Source organism: Rhinolophus hipposideros, assembly GCF_964194185.1.
Source record: "Rhinolophus hipposideros genome assembly, chromosome: X".
NCBI lineage: Eukaryota > Metazoa > Chordata > Mammalia > Chiroptera > Rhinolophidae > Rhinolophus > Rhinolophus hipposideros.
In genome coordinates this window covers 56,268,561-56,293,275 of record NC_138046.1, presented here as the reverse complement: position 1 = coordinate 56,293,275, position 24,715 = coordinate 56,268,561, and the positions used below count along the sequence as shown (strand labels likewise).

The 24,715-nt window shown below is 37.0% G+C and overlaps 1 protein-coding gene across 1 annotated transcript in view; it reads left to right on the top strand.

Moving 5' to 3' along the window:
* Window positions 1–2,411: 2,411 nt before the first annotated feature.
* CENPI (centromere protein I) overlaps window positions 2,412–24,715 on the top strand; it is a gene marked incomplete at its 5' end in the record, with an annotated part of 55,391 nt that continues 33,087 nt past the window's right edge. Inside the window, 13 exons of the mRNA XM_081042877.1 lie at window positions 2,412–2,634; window positions 3,263–3,400; window positions 7,514–7,632; window positions 7,914–8,021; window positions 13,456–13,504; window positions 13,764–13,810; window positions 17,558–17,647; window positions 17,993–18,121; window positions 18,261–18,428; window positions 18,578–18,698; window positions 19,822–19,913; window positions 21,427–21,544; window positions 21,634–21,698. Coding sequence (XP_080899003.1) covers window positions 2,412–2,634; window positions 3,263–3,400; window positions 7,514–7,632; window positions 7,914–8,021; window positions 13,456–13,504; window positions 13,764–13,810; window positions 17,558–17,647; window positions 17,993–18,121; window positions 18,261–18,428; window positions 18,578–18,698; window positions 19,822–19,913; window positions 21,427–21,544; window positions 21,634–21,698 — 1,467 coding nt within the window. The remainder of the gene's footprint in view (window positions 2,635–3,262; window positions 3,401–7,513; window positions 7,633–7,913; window positions 8,022–13,455; window positions 13,505–13,763; window positions 13,811–17,557; window positions 17,648–17,992; window positions 18,122–18,260; window positions 18,429–18,577; window positions 18,699–19,821; window positions 19,914–21,426; window positions 21,545–21,633; window positions 21,699–24,715) is intronic.

Genomic DNA, 24,715 nt, shown 5'->3' with positions numbered 1-24,715 from the left:
TTGCAAGGCGCCACATTTGGCTCAGGACACATGTTTCTAGCAAACTCTGGAAGATATTGGTGCCCATCCTCGGTAATAAGAGGGCAGATCCAACCTTTCCTCCCACCTCCTACTTTCACAAAAGGGGAAAAATGACAGCTTTAACTTGTCTCATGCCCGGCACGGAAGAGGCAGTCTGTATTGTGAAGTTTGCAGTTTTATATTTTCCTACAAAGTTCCGACATTTGGGGTCAATCTGGGAAAAATGATCACTATAATTAATCTTGTTAAATTCAAGAATCCAGACACTGCTCTGTTTTACGCAAAATAACGAATGCGAACATTATTAGGGCAGTGGGAACGCCAGTCAATCACCTGCCTCCGGCGGCAACCGCCCACTTGCCGCGCGTCCCCGGGTCCCGGTGGGTGGGGCCAACGGCAAACTGGAATTGAGTTTGCGTCAGCTTCGGCGCGCGCGCCGCCTCGCGCCATTGAGCTGTAACCCAACCAATCAGGTTACAGCAGAGCGCGCCGCTCCGCCTGGCCGCTGCGTGAGTCTCCGCGGAAGCGCATGCGCAGGGCGGGGCACGCTCATTTGAATCCTGGCGGAGATTCCTGGGCGGCGGAGATTCCTGGGCTCCGGAGATTTGGAGACAGTGAAGCGTATTAGGTGAGGTACTTTTAAATACCGCGCGAAATAGGGGCCCCGAGAGTGAAGGGTATCTCCTGACTTCTGAGCAGGACTATCCTGCAAGATGTGGCTGGGGTCGGGTTTTCCCCTAGCCCAGTAATCTGCCCAGGGGGTCAGTTGTCGTGGCCAAGTTCGTTCCCTGCTGGGGCAGGCTGTAAAAAGTGGGGGAGGTTCTTGGGAAGGTATGGGACCGGTCAATCGGATGGGGTCAGAAGCTGCTCGCCCGTCTTTCTTTCGTAGGAGTCTAGGAAACAATTCGTAACCTGGAACCTCCCATTGGGTTAGACGTATATACTGATTTCTTGCCCTGGCCTCATCTATTCTAGGGAAGTGGGATTGAGTGTCATTCCGACCATTCCTTTGGTTTTTCCCATTTGAAGCCAAAAATTTAGAAGTCCTCCTGTGTTCCTCTTTTAACTTTTCTCTACATCCAATATTTGTCATGCTCTTGCCCAGTCTATCTCCAAAACTTATCATGAATACAATCATTTTCTACCTCTTCCACCGCTGTACCTTTGGCCTAGTTCAGACTGCAGTTAATATCTTTTTGGACTTCTGCAAAACCCTTTTAGTCTGTTTCCACTCCTTGACCCCTAACATTCTATTCTCCACACTACAGCTAAAATGGTCTTAACACATAAATCAGATGGTATCACTTCTCTCTCCAACACCACTCTATTCCCCCATAGTTGCCATGATACTTGAAATTCAAACTCTTTAGCCTTCAGTTCCCAATGTGCTCCTCCCTGGCTGCCTTTCTGACTTGATCTCCCATTACCCTCTACCTTTTTCATGTCACTAACTCTCCCTCTCCCCACTGATGTTGCTGCTGTTTCTCTAACCCACAAAGCTGTTGCTTTAAGGCCTTGGCAAGTCTTGCTCTTCCCCCTTCATGAAATACTCTAACACCAGATATTCACAAAGCTGGTTCTTTCTTGGCATGTAAATGTCAGTTTGAAGGTCAATCAGAGAAGCTTTCTGTGAACGTTTATTCCAAAGTAGCTCTTCATGCATATCCTGTTTCTATGACATCACTGTGTATTATGATCACTATCATTTGCTTATTTATTGACTCGCACCCTCCTCCCCACCCCCATAAGGTTCATGAGAGCAAAGACTTTGACTGTTTATTATCTTATCCCTGGTAACTAGAACTCTACTTGGCATATAGATCATGTTCAGTAATTATTTGTTGAATAAGTCAATTAATAGGAAATGTTTCTATTCTGAGAATCCTTAGTTTGCCCACCAGTTTGACTTTTGAACACTGCAGTTTTAACTTAGCACTGACAAAGTAGGGAGCATAAAAGATGAAAGCAAAATCAAGGAGGAGTGGAGAAAAATAGGGGTGATTTGAAAAAGTAAGATTGAGTTCATAAGATGGCTTAGTTTTGGACTTGTTTATGTGATATAGTCATTTTAAGAGAACTGTACTCTTATTGTTTTTATTTTTTGTTTTTGTTTTTCTCTCTAAGAAGGCCAATTCAGTTCATTACTGTTACCTTGGAGAGTTGTTTTTCTCTATTCCTATTTAGGTCCAGGGCTTTCTGAGAATGTTAACCTGTAGGTTTCGTTGCCTATATTGTGGACAGTTTTTCGTTTTGTTTTTTATTATGCTAGGTACTGTATCCTAATTGTTGGGAATACAGGCAGATATGGTCGCTGTCTTTGTGGAGCAAAAAGGCATTTTGGCTGATTAATGGTAACTTGACCTTTGTTTCTGTATAGAACATGTGCAGTAATGTCACCTCAAAAGAGAGTTAAGAACTCTCAGACACCAAAGAGAACTTCACAAGGTAGTAATAGTTATCAGACTAATCTCTTGGCCTGGAAACTAAAAGAGGACCTAAGCAACTCAAAGAGCATCTCAAAACATGAACAAAACAATTCAGTGGAAGCTTACGAACATGCCAATGATGAAGCAGAAGACGCTCTGCAAGTAGCATTGAGATTCTTTGAGAAAGGTAAGATTGTTTTCCTTATGAAAATCCTATTTCTGTGAAAATATTCTAGACTTTTCTTAAGGAATTTTAAAGGAAAGCATATTTTTGCTCACTCATGCTTTTGTTTATTTGGTAGACTAATTGACATATAGTACATATCAGTATTCTAGGTTCTGGGGCTACAACAGCAAAGCACGTTCCTGGCAGAGCAGTTTCCAAACTGCTGCACGTTGGGATTAACTGAGGATCTTTAGGAAACATTGATGCCTGACATCCACTCTTAGACAATCTGCTTTTATTGGTATGTGATGCAACCTGGGCATCGGGATTTTTTTTAAAAGCTGCCAAGGTGATCCCCATGTGCAGCAAAGTTTGGGAACCACTTCCCTAGTCATAACACAGCTTATTGTCTTAAGTTCAGTACTTTAGTTAGTTTAGAGAGCAGAGATGCCAGGGCAGGGTTCAGTTTTCCTCACTGAAAGTGCTATTGCTATTAAATATTCTAGAGTTTTAAAGGCTTTGAAAAGTTTTTAGGAAGACATTTTATACATGAAGCTATTTCTTTAAAGTATCTCGAGTTGTAATTATTGAGGCTGAGGACTGAAAGAATTTTAGAGGTCCCACTGTTTAATATGGTTCTTTTTTCCAGGTCCCTTTAAAACTTCACGGAGTAAAGATAAAACCTTGGAAAAACACTTGAAGACTGTACAAAATGTGGCTTGGAAGAACGGGTTAGCTCCAGAAGAAATCGACATTTTATTAAATGTGGCACTCAGTGGCAAATTTGGTATGTCAAGGGGATACATTTGCCATCAGTATGCTGTTGGTTTTGACTTCCAGACTTTGAATTAGATTGTTGGACTCAGTTGCAGTTTTTTATTTTTACTATTAATATTCTCTTTGTAAAACCAAAACGGGTCTTTCTTACATTCAAACTACCTTATGAGCCAAGTTTCTGTGTGCATATGCTGAAAATGGCTAGTTATCACATATACAGAGGGTGTCAAAAAAGGTATGCACATTTTAAGAAAGGAAAACTGTATTAAAATTGTAATAATCAATATATACTGATAACAAAAGATGAATGCCAGTCACGTTTGACTTCTGCAATTACAAGAGGTGCTCAAAGTGGTTACCATCAACATCCAGACACTTCTGATTATGGTGAAATACTGCTTGAGCAACGTTGGACCAAAGTGTCCGCTTGTATACTTTTTTTGGCACCCCTGTATTTATGAATAAAATGTGTAGACTTGTCGCAAAATACATTGGAGCCAATTTTTACTATTTCTGTGAAGAAGTGTAGATCATAATTTAAGCCATGTTGCTGGAAGGCACTTTAAGACATCACTTGGTGTACTTCATTGCCTTTAGGTTCACTTATCTCTGACAAGTCCCTGTTGATGCTGTCTCCATTCCAGGATCTGTGACTATAACAGTCAAGACGCTTTTTCTTTTGTACAAATGGTTCCTTTCCTGTTCCAAGTTCATTTGGAATGGGAGTGGAGGTGGGGTTCTTAGAAAGAAATAACATCTGGGCAGTATTCTTTTTCTTTGAGAAGAATGTTTTAACCTATTCTCATCCAAATTCAGACTTGGCAGTTATTTTAGACCCTGTACATCTTCATTTTAAAGGTGAGGAAACTGAGGTCCAGAGTAGTTAAAGAGACTTGCCTAAATGTCAGAGCTAGAACTGGGGAACTCAGATCTCATAGCTCTTCTTTTAGTGTTTATACTGCACCATCCTGCTACTGGGTTTCCTACTTTTTTTTTTTTAAGACAACTACCCAAACTGGATGCTTTATATACTATTTCCGGGCCCTTGTATATTGGGTTTCTTGTGTATACCCTAGTCATGTTTTCAGGGGTGTGTATGTGTGTGTTTTAAATCAACAACACATTACTAGCTGAATTCAATATATGATTCCCAGGTATATTCTCGCTTTTACCTGATTAGTTCTCTGTGTTTTCCTAGAAGATTAAATTCGACCTAATGAAATTGGTTCTTCTTATAAGTGTTTTCAGATTTTTCAGTTCTAATATCTTTCCAGGAGTCCATGTTTAACTGATCAGCGTCTATCGAGAACAATTCTCTCTCTCCCTTCTACCCTTAAAACAGGTATAGAATGTACAGGTGTTTTCTATTCTGCAATTTCTCTTTTTTGCTATCTCAGAAATTAATGGTTAGAAGGTTTTCATGATATTTTCCAGGTCTTGTGGCAAATGCATGCCTCTTTTAAAATGCATGCCTCAGACTTGGAAACCTGTATATAAGAATTTAAAAGAAACAATCTCTGGCTCTTTTTTTTATAATTTATTAGTTAAAGGTGTACAAGACAAGGTAATACTTAGACGTTTCATCATTTATATCCCTCACACTGTGAACCCCCCTCCCCCCATCCACTATCCCTCCGACCTCGCACCGAGCCATCACGTTATATATATAATTAGTAAGATTTTCACTGATATATCCCCTCGCGCGAGGGAAGTAAGAGAAAAAATAAACATGTGGGATTACATCAAACTAAAAAGTTTTTTCACAGCAAAGGAAACCATCAATAAAACAAAAAGGGATCCTACTGAATGGGAAAAGATATCTGCCAATGATATATCTGATAAGGGATTAATATCACAAATGTATAAAAAAACTTACTCAACTCCAAAAAATCTCTGGCTCTTTAGTGTAACTTTTCATTTTTCTGTTAAGCTGGAATTTGGTGATTTCAAATTGTGGCCTCCTTAATTGCTTTTTTCCCCCCTTTAGTTATTTCTATGATATCCCTCCTCACTACTAGGTCTTTGCACGTAGCTCTTTTGCTGAGTTGAAATGCATATTCAGGGGCAGGTGTGCTAGAAATGTCATCATAATCAGATGCAAAGGGACTTTAGACTCTTTAGAAATTAATTAAAAAGTCACTGGGAGGTAAGAATACAGTTTGTATTGAATTCCCCCTTTGAATTTGGAACATGTGTAAAGTGTCAGTGGCCAGACTATTTTAAACTTTAGAAGGGTTAGGGGATGGGAGTGTGGGAGAAAAGAGAAAGAAAAACAAGAAACCACAAGAGTGGAAAGCCAATTTTTATTCTTGTGATTCATTGTCTGCCATCACTGCTTCCTTTCTTCTCCACACAATGATGGGTAGAAATTGATGAGACGTATTGTTGCAGTTATGTAGGATAACTAGTAGAGACCTAGTGGAGAGCTTGATGACTGTAGTTAATAATACTGTATTGAATACTGGAAATTGGCTGTGACTAGATTTGACGTAGATTTGAGTAGATCACCACACATACAAATGGTAGCTGTGAGAGGAGATATGTTAATTAGCCCGACTGTAGTAGTCATTTTACTATGTATATGTATATAACATTATCATGTTGTACATCTTAAATATATACAATTTTTATTTAAAAAAATAAAGAGGTCTTCATCCTCAGGGAAATAAAAAAGACACGTTTATAAGACGTTTCTGAGAATGCTACTTGTGGGAGAAGTTGAGAACAGTGTTATGATAGTGAATGGATGTGCTTGCGTTACTGTAATGCGTGTCAAACAGTGGCTAAAGACACATGCATCCAAGATGTTTTTGAGAATTCTGCTTGCATGAGAAATTGAGAACAGTGTGTTTTTTTCAGTGAATGCTTGTGATCATCACACTATAATGCAAATAAAGCAATATTTAAATAAATAAAGAAATTAATGAGGTACGTATTTAATTTTTTCTTAAAAAAAAGATTTTATTGGGGAAGGGGAACAGGACTTTATTGGGGAACAGTGTGTATTTCCAGGACTTTTTTCCAGGTCAAGTTGTTATCCTTCAATCTTAGTTGTGGAGGGCGCAGCTCAGCTCCAGGTCCAGTTGCCATTGTTAGTTTTAGGGGACGCAGCCCACCATCCCTTGTGGGAGTCAAACTGGCAACCTTGTGGTTGAGAGGATGCGCTCCAACCAACCTAGCCATCTGGGAGCTGAGCGGCAGCTAAGCTCAAGGTGCCCTGTTCAATCTTAGTTGCAGGGGGCGTAGCCCACCATCCCTTGCGGGACTCCAGGAATTGAACCGAGAACCTTGTGGTTGAGAGCCCACTGGCCCATATGGGAATCAAACTGGCAGCCTTCAGAGTTAGGAGCATGGAGCTCTAACTGCCTGAGCCACTGGGCCGGCCCCCCGTATTTAATTTTTGAAACTTAATAAGCAGTAGTTGATATAGGGTGTATACAAAGCTATTTGCAACATCACTTCTCTTAACAGGTGGGAGTATACCATGGAAGCCAGAGAATATGATGTAAAAATTGGACCAGTATAGAATATTACTGCCAGCTAATTCCAAGAATAGTTGTTCCATTCTGCTGTTCTCCCCACTTTCCGGGGGAATGGAGAATACAAATATGTTTATTTATTCTTAAGTGTAGCTGCTCATGCAAATGTCTATCAGTAGCTTTAAGTACATCAGAATCTATTGTGCTATTAAAAATAATGAGGTAATCCTTGAACATTTCCTGTGAGTAAAAGACTTTTTTTTTTTTTGAGGTGTAATTCACATGCCATAAAATTAACCCTTTTGAAGTGTACAATTCAGGTTTAAAAAAGGAAAAATAACATTTGCAGAGTTGTGCAACCATCACCACCAAGTATTTCATCAACCCCAAAAGAGACCCTGTACTCATCCTCCCTTTTTAAATAGAAATATTAGAGCCAAAGACATTGCTGTATAATTTATATTAGAAGTTAAAGGTACATGTTTGTTTTGAACTCTGTTTTGTAATGGTAAGAGATGTCAAATATTACTCTTTTTTATTGTCTTCAATATAAAGTGAGAGTTTTAGGGCCAAGAGTGAATAATAGTAAGGAAACTATCAAGATACTAAAATATAGTTTAATTTAGAGTTTGTCTGCTTTCCAGGAAGTGCTGTAAACTCACGGATATTGAAGTGCATGATTCCAGCAACTATAATATCAGAAGATTCTGTGGTTAAGGCAGTCTCCTGGCTTTGTGTTGGCAAGTGTTATGGTAACACCAAGGTAATCTTTTTAAACGCTTTGATAAGTCCTTCAGAACCACTTAAGTGCTGACAAGGAAGAGCCACTTATGGAATAGTGAGACTGGCCTTTTGTGCAAAGCCTGTAGTTTTGGAACAATGTAGCCTGATGCAGAGACTCTGTTCAAACAGAAATTTGTACTGAGAAATAAAATCTATTATCCTGCTATGTGTTAAAGGCTTCTAAAACAGCCCTGAGGGGGGAATTAAGTTCTTCTGTACCAGGTATATTTCCCTAAAGATCAGCATTTTATCTCTCAATAGGTACTTTTTTATCGTTGGCTGGTTGCAATGTTTGACTTCATTGATCACAAGGAGAAAATTAACTTGCTGTATGGCTTCTTTTTTGCTTCATTGCAAGATGATGGACTGGTAAGTAAAAATGGGACGGCATCATGCGTGGATCAAATGGTGTGCACTTGGATATTGACACACCATGTGCTTCAAAGTGCCACACAATGTGTTTTTCCTTCCTTACTGTAAAAGATATCAAACATAGAAAAGTATAAAGAATAGCTTGAACACCCTTGCACTTGTCTCTCAGATTAACAAATATAAAGTTTTTACTACATTTGCTTTATATCTTCTTTCAAGGAGATAAAATGTTTCAGATAGGATTAACTCCACCTTGGAGTTTCTTTCCTGATCTAGAGCAGTGATTGCCATCTCTTCCTTTTTAAGCCACTTCCACAGGGTCCTTTGGATCACTTATTCTACATTTTCTTGATTAACACCGCAACATCCTCATTAGAATTAATGAGAAGGAGAGCATTGCTTTTCATGAGATCCCAATGGACTGATTTTGATTCAATAGCCTAGTTATTCCCATTGAAAACATTAATAACTAAGAAATCAATAAATGTTCACCTGGAAGACTTTAAAGGACCATCAGTACTTCGCAGACCACGTGAACCATTCATCTAATGGAATTCCTCTTGCCTTTTGGGGAAGGGAATTCATCCATTGATTTCATTTTTTAAAATTGACATTTCCACTGTGTTTGTTGCATTGTATTAGACACTGTAGAAGATTCGAAGTTTAGCAGAGAGTTTCCATGTTCCAGGCATTTGTAATCCAGTTGGGGGGTTAGGGAAAACAGTCAAAATTGTTAAAGAGAGTATATGATAATGTAGGATAATAATTGCTGTGATATTTCCAGGAAGGAAGAGAAAACTAGAGTGATTAGAAGAAGTATCATAAAGTATGTGGGCATTGAGCTGGCCTTGAAGATTGATTAGGATTTGATAAAAGGAAATGATATTTACATGACACGACTATTTCAAGCAAAGTTGTGCGATGTGTACATTATGTTTCAGGAGACCTTCACTAGATTGACTTATAGTTGGTGTCAGGTGGTGGTGAGTGGTAAGGGGGAGAAGGTAAAGACGGAAGAGTACAGCTGAGGAGCACACGTAGATGAGGTTCAGGATGCCGGATGACATTCTAGAAGGATAGGAATTTGTAGCATTGGAGTTGAAGATTTCAGGAGGGATGGTTCACTTTACTGAACTAGAGTGAGGGAATGAAGGTTATTGGAATTGAAATTTTCTGTATCCTTATGGATTGTTTTGTTGCTGCCCATTGATCAATTACTGAGTGAGATATATTGAAAATCTTCAACTATGAGGGCAAAATTGTCAGTTTTTCCTTCAAGTTCTGTCAATTTTCGCTATGTGTATTTTTAGTCTATTATTAGGTATATGCACAATGACAGTTTTCATATTGTCCTGGTGAATCAAACCTTTTATCTTGGAGTAATTGTTTGTTGTTAGAAATGCTTTTTGCTTTAGTGTATTGTGGCTGATATTTGACGTTGCTACTCTGCTTTATTTTGGCTAGTAGTTGCTTGGTATATTTTCATCTTCTGGTTTAAAAAAAATTTTTTTTGCCCTCCTGTCTTATATGCCTCTTTTAAATAGCGTATAACTAGATTTTGTTTTTACATCCTGTTTGATGATTTTTTTTTTTTTGCTTTACTGGAGGATTAGTTTATTTACCTTTGTAGTGATTATTGTTATAACAGAAATAAATTCAAATAACTCATTTCGAGCTTTCGAAATGATCTCTTTTTTTTATTTTTTCCCTCTCTGTTTTTTCCCCTCTTCTTGTTTGGAAGTTAACATATTCTGTGTGTGTGTTCTTTCAGGTGCTGTTGTACCTATTTTAACATGCATATATAATGTAAAATGTAAAACAATCTCACTCTACTATTTTTCTTTTTTGGAAAATACAGTAATTTTTCATAAAATATGTTATTTATGTTAGCATCTGATAGGTTTATTTTTAATGAATTAATAAACATCTAAAATTTTATCAATTTTCCTTTCTAATGTGGTTTTTCTTAAAGTCAAAAGGTAACCAGTATCTGTACCTTCATCTTAAATGATACCAGGACCTTAGAATGTTTTAAGTCTGGTCACATCACTCCCAGTTATATGCTATTGTTTGGTTTAGTTCTAGCTCCTTCTTCTCCATCCTCCTCCACATACACGTGAAGGAGACATTATTATTGTTTTCACAGTTGATGTTTGTTTAGATTTGCCCACATATTTACTGATATCTTTGCTCATTATTTGTTTTTGCATCTCAGACCTCCAATCTGAGATCATTTTCCTTTGTCTAAAAGGATATCCTTTAGCATATTCTTTCAATGAGAATCTTTTGATGCTAAACTCTGTCTTTGTCTGGAAATGTCTTTACTATGTTCTTGTTCTTGAAAATTGGTTGTGCTATGTGTAGAACTCTAGGGTGACAGTTATATTCTCTCAGGACATTGATGATATTATTCCATGGACTCCTTTCCATTGTCATTGAATCAGTCTAACTGTAATCTGTCCTTTCTTTCTTCTCTGTTTTAAAAAACAGCTTTATTGAGATGTAATTCATATACAATACAATCCACCCTCTTAAAGTACACAATTCACTGTTTTTTACTATGTTCACAGATACGTGTAATCATGAACATAGACAATTTTGGAACGTTTTCATCATCTCAAAAACCCTATGTGCTTTAGCTATCACCCCCCATCTTCCTCTTTAGAGGTTCCTAAATAACTCTTAATCTATTTTTTGTCTTTACCTCTTTTGGACATTTCATATGAATGGAATCATATGAGATGTGATCTTTTATGACTAGCTTCTTTCACTTAGCATATTTTCAAGTTTCATCCATGTAGCATGTATTAGTACTTCATTTTTTAACCTGTTTTGTCTATAACATAAAATTTACCATTTTAAATATTTTTAAGTGTGCAATTCATTGGCATTAATTATAGTCACAATGCTGTATAATCATCACTATTATCTATTTCCCACACTTTTTTATTACCCTGAACAGAAACTCGATCTATTAAGCAATAACCCCTCATTCGTCCTCCCCCCAGCCTCTGGTAACCTCTAATCTATTTCCTGTCTATGAATTTGCTTATTCTAAGAACCTCTTATTAGTGGAATCACAGAATATTTGTCCTTTCGTGTCTGATTTCTTTCACTTAGTATAATGTCTTTAAGTTTCATCTGTGTTTTAACATGTATCAGAACTTCATTTTTATGGCTGAATAATACTGTATGTATATACCACATTTTGTTTATCCATTCATCTGTTGATGGATTCTTGGGTTGTTTCCACCTTTTGGCTAACATGAATAATGCTGCAATGAACATTGGTGTACACGTATATGTTCATGTCCCTGCTTTCAGTTCTTTTTGATACATACCTAGGAGTGGAATTGCTGTATCATATGGTCATTCTATGTTTAGCATTTTGAGGAACCACCAAACTGTTTTCCACAGTGACTGTACCATTTTAGCTTCCCACCAGTAGTGTATGAGGGTTCCAATTTCATCACATCCTCACTGACACTTGTTATTTATCTGACTTTTTTATTATAGCCATCCTCGTGGGTATAAAGTGGTGTTTCATTGTGGTTTTGGTTTATATTTCTCTAACGATTAGTGATGTTGAACATTTTTTCTTGTGCTTATTGGCTATTTGTATGTCTTCTTTGGAGAAATGTCTATTCAGATCCTTTGCCCATTTTTTAATTGGGTTATTTGTCTTTTTATTATCGGGTCATAAGTGTTCTTTCTGTATTCTAGGTTCAAGTCCTTTATCGGATATATGAGTTGTCTGGGAGGTACAACTAAGCTGGAACCACTTTAAATTCTTCACTTGAAGTTTTCTTGGTCATAGCACTAGTGTAAATTCAAACTGCAGACCTATATAGTGCCAGCTTGTGGTTACAAATTCATGGGAGAGGCTTGTCCTGTGGTGTACAAGAGGGGATGAATGATGATTAGTATGTGATTGACTCTCCCTTATCTTTGACATCTCTTAACCTTATATTTGTTTTGTTCATCAACTGACCAAATTGCAATAAAATGAATTCTGTGTTTATGCATACTTTGTAAAGAATGGGAAATAATAAAGCATTGTTTCCCTTTTCTTGTAATAACTCATTAGACTCAGTTCTTCCAGGCAGGGACTGAGCCTTTTATGACCGAAGTATTTAGTAACACTATTCATGGCACACAAACTTCATAAGAGCAGGCCTTTTTGTCTGTTTTATTCGCCACACAATAAATATTTGTTTTATGAGTGAATAAATTAATAGGAACTACTCAAATATGTTTGTCAAATCAGTTGCAATATACTTGAGTAGTTTTCATAATGCTGACTAGAGAATTAATTGCTCGGTTTGACAAGAGGGAAGGGGCCTACTATTTTTCTTTTACTTTTTTTTCTGTCTTTTAAAAAATATTTATTGACATATAATATACATACAGAAAATTGCCTATATCATAAGTGATCAGCTCAATTAATTTTTATAAACCTAACAAATTTGTGCAGATATCACCCAGATCAATAAAAAGCCTAACTTTTAAACACATACTTCAGAAAAGTCATTTTCATATAATTTGGTGGGAGCCTCACTCTGTAGTGACCCAGATACAGTGGTTAACTGTTTGCTAGGACAATTGACTACCAAAATACAAATTTGTTTAATGAAAGTTTGCTTTTGTTACCTTCTCTTGTTGCATTACATAATTTATTTCTCAATTTCCTAACACTTAGAGCAGGTGTCGACAATTTTTTTCTTAAAGGGCTAGGTAGTAAATTTTTAGGTTTGAGGGTCATACTGTCTCTGTCACGACTACTCATTGTGCTGGTTTAGTGAAAGCAGCTATAGACAATACATAGATGAATGAATGTGGCTGTGTGCCAGTGAAACTTGATTTACAACAACAGGTGAACCGGAGTTTGCTGACCCCTGATCTAGAAAAAATCCTCAACAAGTGGACACTCAAAATGAAATGGTATATGGGAACCAATCATTCAGTAATTTAAGTAACATGTTGAGTGTGTGCTGTTTACCAAACTGAGGTCTAAATGGTTAATTAAATTATGGTTTGTCCGCTCACTGGAATATTAAGATCATTGAAAATGCTTTTAAGTGGGAATTCAGGATAAAAGTTTTAAGCTTGTATCTTAATAAATAATGGACTATACTAGAAGGGATACATTAATTTTTGTTAGATAGGATGTTTTTCTGTTTTTCAAACTGCAGTGTTTTTATATTCTAAAAATAATTTTTAAAACAGCATAATGGGACGCCAGTTAAAACTATTTTTTTATCACTACTATGTAGTATGAAAAAGAGAAGCTTTGTACAACTATTTTGTCCAATGATATCCTGAAGCCTTTTTACTTAATCATTATAAGATTGACATTTGAGGAAAATGTGTTGCTGCTCTGTTCAAGATATACTATCATTTTTCTCTTTTTTTAATCTTTTTATTTTAACAGTGCCCTTATGTCTGCCATTTCTTATATTTGCTTACCAAAAAAGAGAATGGTGAGTATTTTCATTCCAGTTATATTACATTCACTCTGTGGTATTAGCATGCATATTTGTCTTTATAAAGTTAACTATTAGCATTATTAGTTCTATAACAGGATTTTATGAGGATTGCTTTTTAGTATTTTTATCTAAAAGCATCAGCTTAACGTCTTAACTGAACAGGGTGTTTGTATTCTTGATGTGTTAGAAGAAGCTATATGGGCCACATGCATAGTACTTTTTTTTTTAGTTTTGTTTTTTTTACCTTTGCTAGTCAAACCGTTTCGTGTGAGAAAGCTCCTTGATCTTCAGGCCAAAATGGTGAGTACCAAAAAGACCCAAAACTGGCCATTGTACTCTCTGATAGGTACTAAGCTAGGCTTTGGGGATATAAAATTGAATGAGTCATTATCTTCAAGGAACTTATTGAAGTTCTGGGGAGCTCAGTCAACAAAATAAAAAATCAGAATCAGGCTGGGGTCAAGAGGAGACTGGGGTCAACTATTATTTATAAATATACTATTTATAATAAATAAAATAAATATACTATTTTATTTATTTTCTTAAAATAAAGTGAGCAGTTTATTTTTTTGTTGTTGATGTGATCTAGGAAAGCATTCGTTTTGGATACGTAAACTTCAGTATAGTCCCTGACAATCAGCTCTTGTCCTTACAGCTCTCTTGTATTGTTATTTCCAGCATGCCTGCCAGGTAACAGAAGCCTATGAAGCTTCGGGTATAAAACAATAGGAAGTTGTAGTGCGACCTACCCAAAGGCACTCAAAGTTAATGAAAGATACACATGCACATTCATGCTTCTCTAGTATGAGGCTTCCTCTTAGTACAGTTCAATGATTGTTCTTGTTTTGGTTTCTATGGGCACAATATCTTCTCTTAGCTCTCTGAGGATATTAATGATAATGTTTTTGTCCAAATTGAATTTCATTTCACATTAATAGAAATTGTGAAGAAGATAAACATTTTTCCATGTTAACAGCAAAACATTTCAACAGAATAAGAAAATTCTTACCATAAATAAGCTCTTGGCTCATTTGTATTAACAGAAACAACAGGGTATTGTTCAAGTTTAAGAAAATGATTTAGTACATGATTGTCTAAAAATTTTGAACACAGATGTTAAATGTGTGGCTTCATTATTAACATTCTATGTAATACATTACTAACTTCAATTATCAATGCCCATTTAGAAAGATGTATTCATAAAATTGTTTTGATTAGCTGGATTTTGGTGAGTTTGGACAAGTCCAGCACTATCAAACCAAGAAGACTTAGCGATGCTCACATGTAAGTGAACATATGCAATGGTAACAGCACACATGAACACATATAGTGGATATGTGAATTTCTGGTACCTGCAAAGGCATATGTCCCCTCCATACCCATCCATGCCCCATAACTCCCGATCCATGGAAGAAACAAAACACAGAAGTTGTCTTTCTCATGGCAAGCATGAATGGTGGGAAGTGGAGCAGGCACGTTATTTTATAATCACCAGGCCCTGTTGAGAGCAACGTTTGCAACAGGAAGGGGCAGTTAGGTCTCACCTTAAGGGTTGATGAGGATGGTTTCTGGGATTCTCCCCTTGCCAGCATGAGCCTGTGTGCTTCAGGCTGTGGTTTGGTTTTTCTGTTCCCAGCTTTGTCTTTGTTTCCTCAGAGTGCATTTCTTTAGTTTGGTCTTTCATGGTAGAGGCTTTTCTCTAAAGCCTGGTGGTAAACCTTGTCCGTCTGTATTTAGTAGTGAAGCATTAAAATGGTGATTGGAAACTTGTGTGCATGAGCAGGACTTTTTTATTGTAGGAACTTCATGTTTTCATTGAGCCCCCCAGATGAGTGTGTCACTTTTCCTAAAGAGAGGAATTCCGTCTCCTGCCTCGGGGTTGTATTAGTCAGGCTTCTCCAGAGAAACAGAACCAATAGCATGTGTGTGTATACAGAAGGTGCCAAAAAATGTATACACATTTTCAGAAAGGAAAACTGTATTAAAATTGTAATAATATATACCGATAACAAAAGATGAATATAAGTCACGTTTGATTTCTGCAATTACCAGAGGTGCTCAAAGTGGTTTCCATCAGCGTCCAGACACTTCTGATTATGGCAAACGACTGCTTGAGCAATGTTGGCCAAAGTGTCCACTTGTATACATTTTTTGGCACCCTCGTATATAGGAAGAGATTTATTATAAGGAATGGGCTCGCATGATTATGGAGGCTAGCAAGTCTAAAATCTGCAGGGTGGGCCAGCAGGGTAGAGACCTAGGAGATCTGATTTTCCAGTTTGAGTGCGAAGGAATTCTGCTGTAGAACCAGGAAGGGCCGGTGTTGCAGATGAAGTCTGAAGGCAGTCTGCTGAAGAATTCTCTCTTGATTGAGGGAGGCTGATCTTTTTGTCTGTATACACCTTCAACCTGAATGAGTACAGGCCCACTCACATTATGGAAGGCAATCTGCTTTACTCAAAGCCCACTTATTTAAATGTAAATCATTCAAAACATCTTCACAGAAAAGCCCAAAGTAATGTTTATTACTCTGAATATTTGGGCACCCCGTGGCTTAGCCAAGTTGACACATACAGTGAACCATCATAGGGGTAGGAACCTGGCTATTAGCACTCCAAAAGCTTAGTAGAAAGGGGTGCAGAGAGGTCCTGGTGTCCTCCTTCCGCTGTGCCTACTGCCTGAGTCCAGCTTCATCTGCAGAGTCAAACGCTGATATTCACCAATAAGTGTAGTGAAGGAATTTGGGGTTCTAACTGCTTCTTACATAGGTTTTTCAAGCAATCTTCCTGTTTTCTGCCCCTCTTGCACCTCCATTTTTCAGAGATATCTAGTCCTACAAATTCTTGAGCTTTTCTGGGAGTTCTCAAGCATGATTCTGCTGCTTTTGAGGCTTTTTCTGTTGCTGCCTTAGGTTTCGTTTTCTCTGTTCTGCTAAGTTGGTTACTGTTTGTCCATCTTCATTCTAGGTTCCAAAATTTTGTGCAGAGTTCTCATTTGCTGTTGTCTCCTCTCTTGCTCTTTTTGAACTAGTGCTTTATGCCTTTTTCATTCCTTTACTTTAAGTGAGACTTTGGGAAGACCCAGAGTTAAACACATACATTCAATATGCCATGTTTAACTAAAAGTGTCCTTTTTAAAAGAGTGTTAACTTTTTTTAACAACAAAAATAGGTTAGTTAAGCAGACAATAAGTTCTAAAGATCTTTCCACTCCTAAATACCTGCCCTATCAAAAAACATCTCAACTCAAAGCAAGCACTCTGATAGTAATTGATATAAGTACAGAGATCAGAAGATATTTTGGCATAGAAAAACTGGGTCCTTTTGGTTTTGTTGTAATAAATTTAATTTCAAGAAGCTGCTATAAAATAGGGATACTCTACTACTAAGCCCCATTTTCTGCCTTATTTTGTACAGTATTTGATTCAACAAAATTGTAATATAATGAAACAATTTGGTTACTTCCTTGGGATAGTGGTATGTTTTCTCTGCATAGCCAGATATATCAAACACAGGTATACAGCACTAATGACTTCTGTCATTGTAAAATTAATGTTTTTCTTAAGACTTGTTTCAGTTATAGCAAGCAGTTTGATTAGATTTTCTAGTTGGTTTTTCAGGGATTATAATAATACATCAGTGTTTTCCTTGCTTTATTTTCTTAGCTTCCCTTTTTGTCCTCCCACCTTTTTGTCTAAATCAAGAATGAGTAAACTTTGAGTCCTGAATATGCTACCAGTGAGAGTAAGCCATGCTAGCACGTATGACTGGTGAGCCCAAGGCATGGGTGGCGAAGAGAGAAAATATAAGGAAGAGGTAAAACAGGGGGAAAGGTCATGAAGGAGAAGACAACAAGTTGGCAAGGATTGTTTTATAATAGTTGATTTAAATGTCTGGACAGTCATTCCTTGATTTTCTATAGCATCTTCCTATAACTGTATCACCTTGTAAAATTGGGGTCTGAATATATGTTTAATCTGTTTATTTTATTGTTCCTTTATTTTATTATTGACCATAGAATTGAACATTGAAAACTCATCTTGTTTCAGGGAAGGCAGCCTCATCTCCAGGCTTTGTTGTCGCTGTATAAGTTCTTTGTTCCTACTTTGATTTCTGTATCTTTGCCTGTAAAGAAGAAGGTAAGGGATTAAGGACCAGTGAGTCATACTGAGATTGAAATACGTTATTTTTGATTAAGTTAATTTACAGAGTCAGACTAAATGTTTATGGCATACTGTTTTAAGACCTAGTATTCTGGCATTGTTTCTGGGAATTTTTTTTGCGGGGGGTGGATTGGCACTTTGTTTTGATTCTGTTTGATGTGTTTAATAGATTCCTGATCAGTAAAAAAAAAAAATCGTTAAATTGATTTGCATGCCAGCAAAATAGTTCATAATATACTCTCAATTAATAAAGAATTTTAGATTTTATGTTGCTTCAACTTATGGGTACCTACTCTCATGTAGTTTACATCCAAATTATAGATCTATTTTAAGAATTCAGAGAATCTGTGGAAGACAGCTCTAATTGCCGTGAGGCAAAGGAATCAGGGACCTTCTCCAGAACCTCTGAAGCTCATGTTAGGTCCAGCTAATGTCCGTCCTGGAAAAAGAGTAAGTATCTTTAAATGACTTGGGAGGCCTTCTTTTATTAAATCCAAACGATAACCATTCATATACTTAAATACATTTTTATTACCCAGGATTCTATACAAAGTCCATTGAGAGGCCATTTACTGTCTTTCTTCTTTAGAAATGGAATGCTCACTCACTTATACCAGTGCTAAATTCCGGTAGCTACCGTAAAGAATATGGAGAAAAAGGAATGAGTCTTTCTGATTATCTCGGTAGCAATAGATCATTTCCAGTAGAACAGCTTAGAAGCTTCCCTCAACTCTTACAGAATATTCATTGCTTAGAGGTATGTGACTGGACCATGTGCTGATTTGCACTTTCCATTTGTTCTTCATGGCCTTTCTTTTTGTTATATATTTCCTATCTGATGGGTTACTTGTTGCTCTGACCTACTTTATATATATTTACAGTTGACCAATTGTTCTGTCTTTGTAGCTGCCTTCTCAGATGGGCGCAGTGCTGAACAATTCTCTGCTGCTTCATTATATTAACTGTGTCAAAGATGAATCGATCTTACTGAGGCTCTATCATTGGTTGAGTCAGATATTACAAGAAGGTAAAAATGGATACTTCGAAGTTGGATGAATGAGGAAGGAAGAATATAGTTTACAGATGGGTTTCTTTCATAAGGGTGCCAAACTAGACAGGAAGAGCCTTCATATGCTGTAATTATTTCTCAGATAATCATATATTCAGAACGTGAATGCTTCCATTGTTGTGATTTTAAGGGCAGTAAGAAAGGAGGGGTGTTGTTAAGGAGATACTGCCAGATGGCACCAAAATGCATTGGGTGCCTCCACTTTGATGACCATCACAATCCTCTTCATCTTTGTATGTCCAGAAACTTGCCATTAAGCCCCGGAATCTATAGATTGATGCTAACCAAACTCAGAGGAGACTATGGTATAAGCCAGAATGTCACCTTATTTTATAATAGAAGTAATTCTGATGACCAAAATGTTCGTGTCTGCCAACTCGAATATCTCCTCTCTTAGACCATTCAGTATATTTGGGAGTCAAATTAATCATTAGAGGATTTCCTGATTATGGAATTGAAGGAAAGGGCAGCAAGGGAGTTTTTCATCCAGGGTGTAGTAAATTCTGATCATTTCGTTCCTCCAAGGAGGTCGATTTCTTTAGAGATAGTATTTTGTTCACCACATTGTTTCTTTCCTAAATAAGCAACTCCTGATTCTTCAAATGCTTAAAAGTTGGTTTTAGTCAGTTCCAGGTTAACGCTCCTTTTTCTACTCGGAGTCTTTCTTTGGGTAGGATATGATTCAGTTTATTCTATTTCCACTTATTAAAGTCCTATCACTCTTAGATTACCTCCAGCTCACCCTAATTGAAGTTTGGGGCATTTGCAAACTTGAAATTCATACATTCGTAGTCTCCTGGATTACTATATGACATAAAGCTAATCACATTCATTGTACGTGACTTTTAACAATTATTTTTTCACTATAAACTTTCCCCCTGCATTACCAAGTTCTTGAGGAACTTCTCGTTATCACCTCCACATACCTTTTTCATTCTACAGTGCCAGTTGGCTAGGGTGTGTGAGACTGATGGCTTGTTTATATTTGTCATTTATTTGTCACTATAGTTACGGTAATCATGTTTTATGTTGTTTTTATTGTTGTGCAACTGGATACTTATGTTTAATATTTCTGCTCCAGAATGTATTTGGTACAAGGTCAATAATTATCAACAAGGAAAAGAATTTACCAACTTCCTGGACACTATCATCAGGGCACAGTGCTTCTTACAAGTAAGGTTCCACTTACTCAAATTTATTTAAACATCCACTGAAAACCTTTTCTTTAGTGCTCCACAGCTTTGATAAACAATATTTGCTCAATTCAAAACTCATTATAAATAGAGCCGAGTTGATGTTTGTCTTTGTATTGTTGGATTTGAAGAAATAATTTTTTAAATTATGCAAATAAGAGAGAATGGCCTATAAGTTCAGAGAACAAACTGAAGATGTAATTGAATGTATTCAATTAGTTGAATTACCCACTAAGATAAATCTCATGAGTCACTACTTGTGTTCTTAAAGTCAACAGACTTTTTTTTGAATGTTGAATATATTCTGGCTAATTATTTGGCATGGATAACCCTGAGTTGTACTTTAAGCTACATCTCATGTATCAGCACCATCAAGAAGCCTTTACTCAACACCCCAGTATGGGTTAGATGTTTGTTCTCTGTGCTCCCTTAGCTCTCTGTGGTTACCTGTATCATGGAACTTTTAGCATGTTTCGCTACACATTATGAGCTCCCAGTGGGTGGGAACCATGTCTAAATTTTGTTTGTGTACAAATGTTCAGCTTGGCACCTGGTACAAAAGCGATGCTCAAAAAATGTTTGTTGAGTAAATAAATGTTAAGGATTTGGCATGAAACCATTGAATTGGAAGTTGGGTGTGGATGATATCGGTGAAGGTAAAGAGATGAATTTAGGTTGACTTTTTAGGTTTCCTGCTTGGGAGGATGATAATAGCATTCAGTGAGAAAGGGAATGACTATAGGAGGAGCAGGCTTTGAAGGAAAGATAAATTTGATTTAAAAGATGACTGTTGGGCTCCTAAGAGGTCATATTCAGTAGACAGATAAGGAGTCTGGAGCTCAGTAATGAGAACTGGGCTAGTGATACAGATTTAGAACTGCTCATGATATAGGTGGTGGTTTTAGCTATGCAGTGGATGAGATTGCACAGAGAATTCATGTTACGAAAAGGTCTGGAGTAGAGTCCTTGTGTGCACCACTATTTAAGGCCTGGGGTGACACAGGAAAAAAGGAAAGCCCTGGATCCTTACTTTGGTGGAAACGTAAATAGCCTAGACACTCAGGCCTCTCCAGATGGAGCTGTCCAGAGTTTGGATTTGGTTTGTGGCCTCTAATGAAATTCCAGCCTTATTATGTACAACATTGTATACATTTATTGACTGTTCAAGTGACTGTATGTACCCCAAAAATCATACAATTTTATTTATATTTAAAAATATTTAGTAACTTGACTTTTTACCTTCTTTCCAGTCGATGATGTTTGAAAACATAGTGTTTGAAAACTATGTTGATAAAGATGGTAATATATCCAAATATTAATCATCTGAATCTTTTTATGAGGAAGACTGGCACCTAACCCAAGACTTTTAATTATATTAATAACAAAATTAGTCTAAGAATAAGACAACTATAGCACTGAATAAACTGGTTGTTTAGAGAGCAGTTAAGACTGAAGAGCTCCAGATAAGGTTTTACTATTGACTTGTGTTACAGGAGGGATTTTGTTCCTGTGAAACATTCCTGTATAAGAGCCTTCCTCTCTGGGATGGCTTCTGTTGTCGGTCACAGTTCCTTCAACTTGTGAGCTGGGCTCCTTTTAGTAGCTTCTCTGGTATGTATCATGAAAATTTGGTGTGATATGTAATTCAATGTAACATTAATTAAAAGGATTTTGAATACTCTTTTTTTTTTAATTCCTAGAGATGAAACCAGTTATTTTTGACCATCTAGCACAGCTCTTCTTCACATCAACCATTTATTTCAAGGTAAATAGCCTAGACACTCAGGCCTCTCCAGATGGCCTGAGTGTCTTGCTTAGATTCAGTAGGAAATATTATTCTATGGCCAGTGGTACATAATTCCAAACCCACATTACCTGGACTTGAGGTGCTGCATCACTGAAATCAGAGTTAATGCATAGGGTTTTCTGTTTCTAAGGTTTTTGTTGCATACAGTTTCCTAAACTGTTTCCACTTGTAGCAGATGATAAAGTGAATGAATAGGTAACACATGAGTATTGTTAGGTTGGTGCAAAACTAATTGCGGTTTTTGCAATTATTTTTAACCTTTTAAACTGCAGATACTTTTGCACCAACCTAATAATAAAAGCAAACTGAGAAATTCTTAAGCATACTTGGTTTGACTTCTATGGTTGATATTTTTGTAGATACACTTATTCATCTCACCAGTATTTATTGAGCACCCACTGTGTGCTAGACGCCCTTTTGACACTGGGGATACATACAGTAATGACCAAAGCAAACAAAACTGCCTGTGACACTCATACTATATATTTGTAATATAGTCATTTTCTGCTAATATAATTGTTCCAACCTTATAAATTATGTTTCTATTTTGGGGCATTCTCCAAAAAGACCACTGTGGCTTCCAGGAGTTTCACCTGAGTTTGAGAGACACTTTCTTATAGAATGGTTATTCCTATTCCAAAAGAGTGACAATATAAAATGATATTTCTTTTATAATTTTTTTTCACCTTAAATCATCTACTGTTGGCCACATTTACAGGAAAAATATGTTTTTCTGGTGTTTGTCATAATCAAAGGGCATTTTATTAATTACCTATCACATTAACATGGATTTGAGGTTTATTTATATTATTGGTCTAGTAACTTATTTCTAGACCAGTATCATTCGTATCATTCATATGACATCACACACTACTTCTTTCAGCTAATACATTTTCAGTAACTTCATTTTACAGTTTTTTGTGATTCTCTTCTGTTCTTCTAATTCAGGTATTCTTTATTTCTTTTCTCATTCCACTAATCTACAGAGCTATTTATCTGCAAATATTAGATATCTGCAAATATTAGAACCATATGAAATTGCCATTTTTGTAGATCAGGGATGTTTAACATCTGGCAGTTTCATATGGCCTAGCTTAATAAGTAAATATATATTTATATACACATTCATATATTCATATTTGAGAGTGGAGGTTGTGAGGAGAGGAACAGATGGAGGAAGAGAAACAGACAGTGAACCAAGGACAGAACTCGGGAATGAATACTCACTATTTAGTTTTCAAATGAAAAGGAGAGTCTATAAAAGAACCTTTTCAAGAAGTATGAAAGTGTAGTGTTATTAACCAATGTTACCCCAATACATTTAAATTTTTCAAGGTATGAAAAGAACCAGGAGAACAATAGTGCCAAGGAAACAGAGAATGCAGGCTGTCAAGGAGTGAGGGAATAATACAACCATATATCGCAGGAAGGTCCAGAATGATAAGGACCAAATCAGTTTTTGGAATTGATAATACAGAGGTTTTAGTTACCTTTGTGAACAGTTTCAGTGGAGTGTGGAGGTAGAAGCCAGATTGTGGAAGTTGAGTCAATGGGAAATGGAGACCAGACAGTGAGTATGGACTATGTTTCGAAAAGTTTGCTAAAAAAGAAGAGATAGAGAGATAGCTACAGTGGGACTTTGAATCAAGGGAAGGTTCTGGGGTTTTTTTGGTTTGGGTTTTTTTTGTGTGTGTCCAGAATGAGAGAAACCTGAGTATGTTTATAGATAGAATAGAGGGGCCACCAGAGAAGAGGGAGAGGTTGAAAAAGGAAGAAGGATGGGGGATAATTGATGGTGGAGAAAGAAACATGAAGGCACTGGTTTAAGACTAGGTAGATGGATTTGATTGAATGGATGTTGAGGGATTGGTGCGACTTATTCTCTAAGACTGGGGACAGGAACATATAGATAGGTGGGTATGTATATTTATACAGTTGGAAGAAAGAGCAAGAAATTGAAATACTCTGTGCCTAAAAATGTTATATTCCTAAAAATAGGAAGTGTAGAGGATAGAATTGCATAGGGGATTTGGGGGTATTACATGTCAAGGGCAGCCACTGAAAAAAACAGGAGACAGAGAGCTGATTAAAGATAAGTAAAAGGATTGTTGGACTTCATTAATGGCCTATATGAAGTTGGAGATCATAAATTTGGAGCGGTGCCTATCTGTTTAGTTTTGTTTTTCTTCAGCTCAGATGTAGGAGCCGAGAGAGTTACGAGATTGAATCATACAGGGTTTCGCAGGTTGAATGGAGTGTGAAGGAGTTGTGAATGATTAACAGTGTGGTCTAGTCTAGATAGGGAGGTGAGGCCAGGAGAAGGCTGAAAAGACTGCAAATTGGCATTAAAAATGAAGGAATCAAGGGATTGAATATCCCTCTAAAGTTGGAAGAACAAGAATAACTAGTTGGAGTTGGGTGTCTGAGAAAGCTGGAAGAATAGGAAGACATAACAAAGAAGAAAGGATAATAGATTTTGATGGTGGTTCAGTTCAGGTTATGACAGTTTAGTGTGGCTGTGGGAGTGCGAAACTAAGGTAGAGTGAAGGTGAAGGTTATTTGATTTGGGGTCAAGAAACTGTGAGGCTGAAATATTGGGTAGATCATCTTCATGGACATGGGGAAACTCAGGTGCTGATGGCAGGACATGAGGCACCGAGTGCTAAGGTTCTCAGTGAATGTACATGAGTGTCAAGGAAGTAGACAGCAGAGATATGGAAAGGTTAAGTAAAAGGTAGTGTAATTGAATAGTGTCAACATCAAAGGAGAAATGGTTTTTACATAAGGAAGGAGGAGGAATAGTTTGGGAATAGTGTTGAAGACAGATAGTTTTTGTGTTATGTTCAAAAAACCAAAAGATTGTCAAATTCATGAATAAAACAGTTCAATCTAAACCGGGAGTCTTTGATCTTAGCCTAGCAAATTCAGCTGATATTACTGCTAATGAGCTTCTGTAGCTCACAAAATATTTGTAA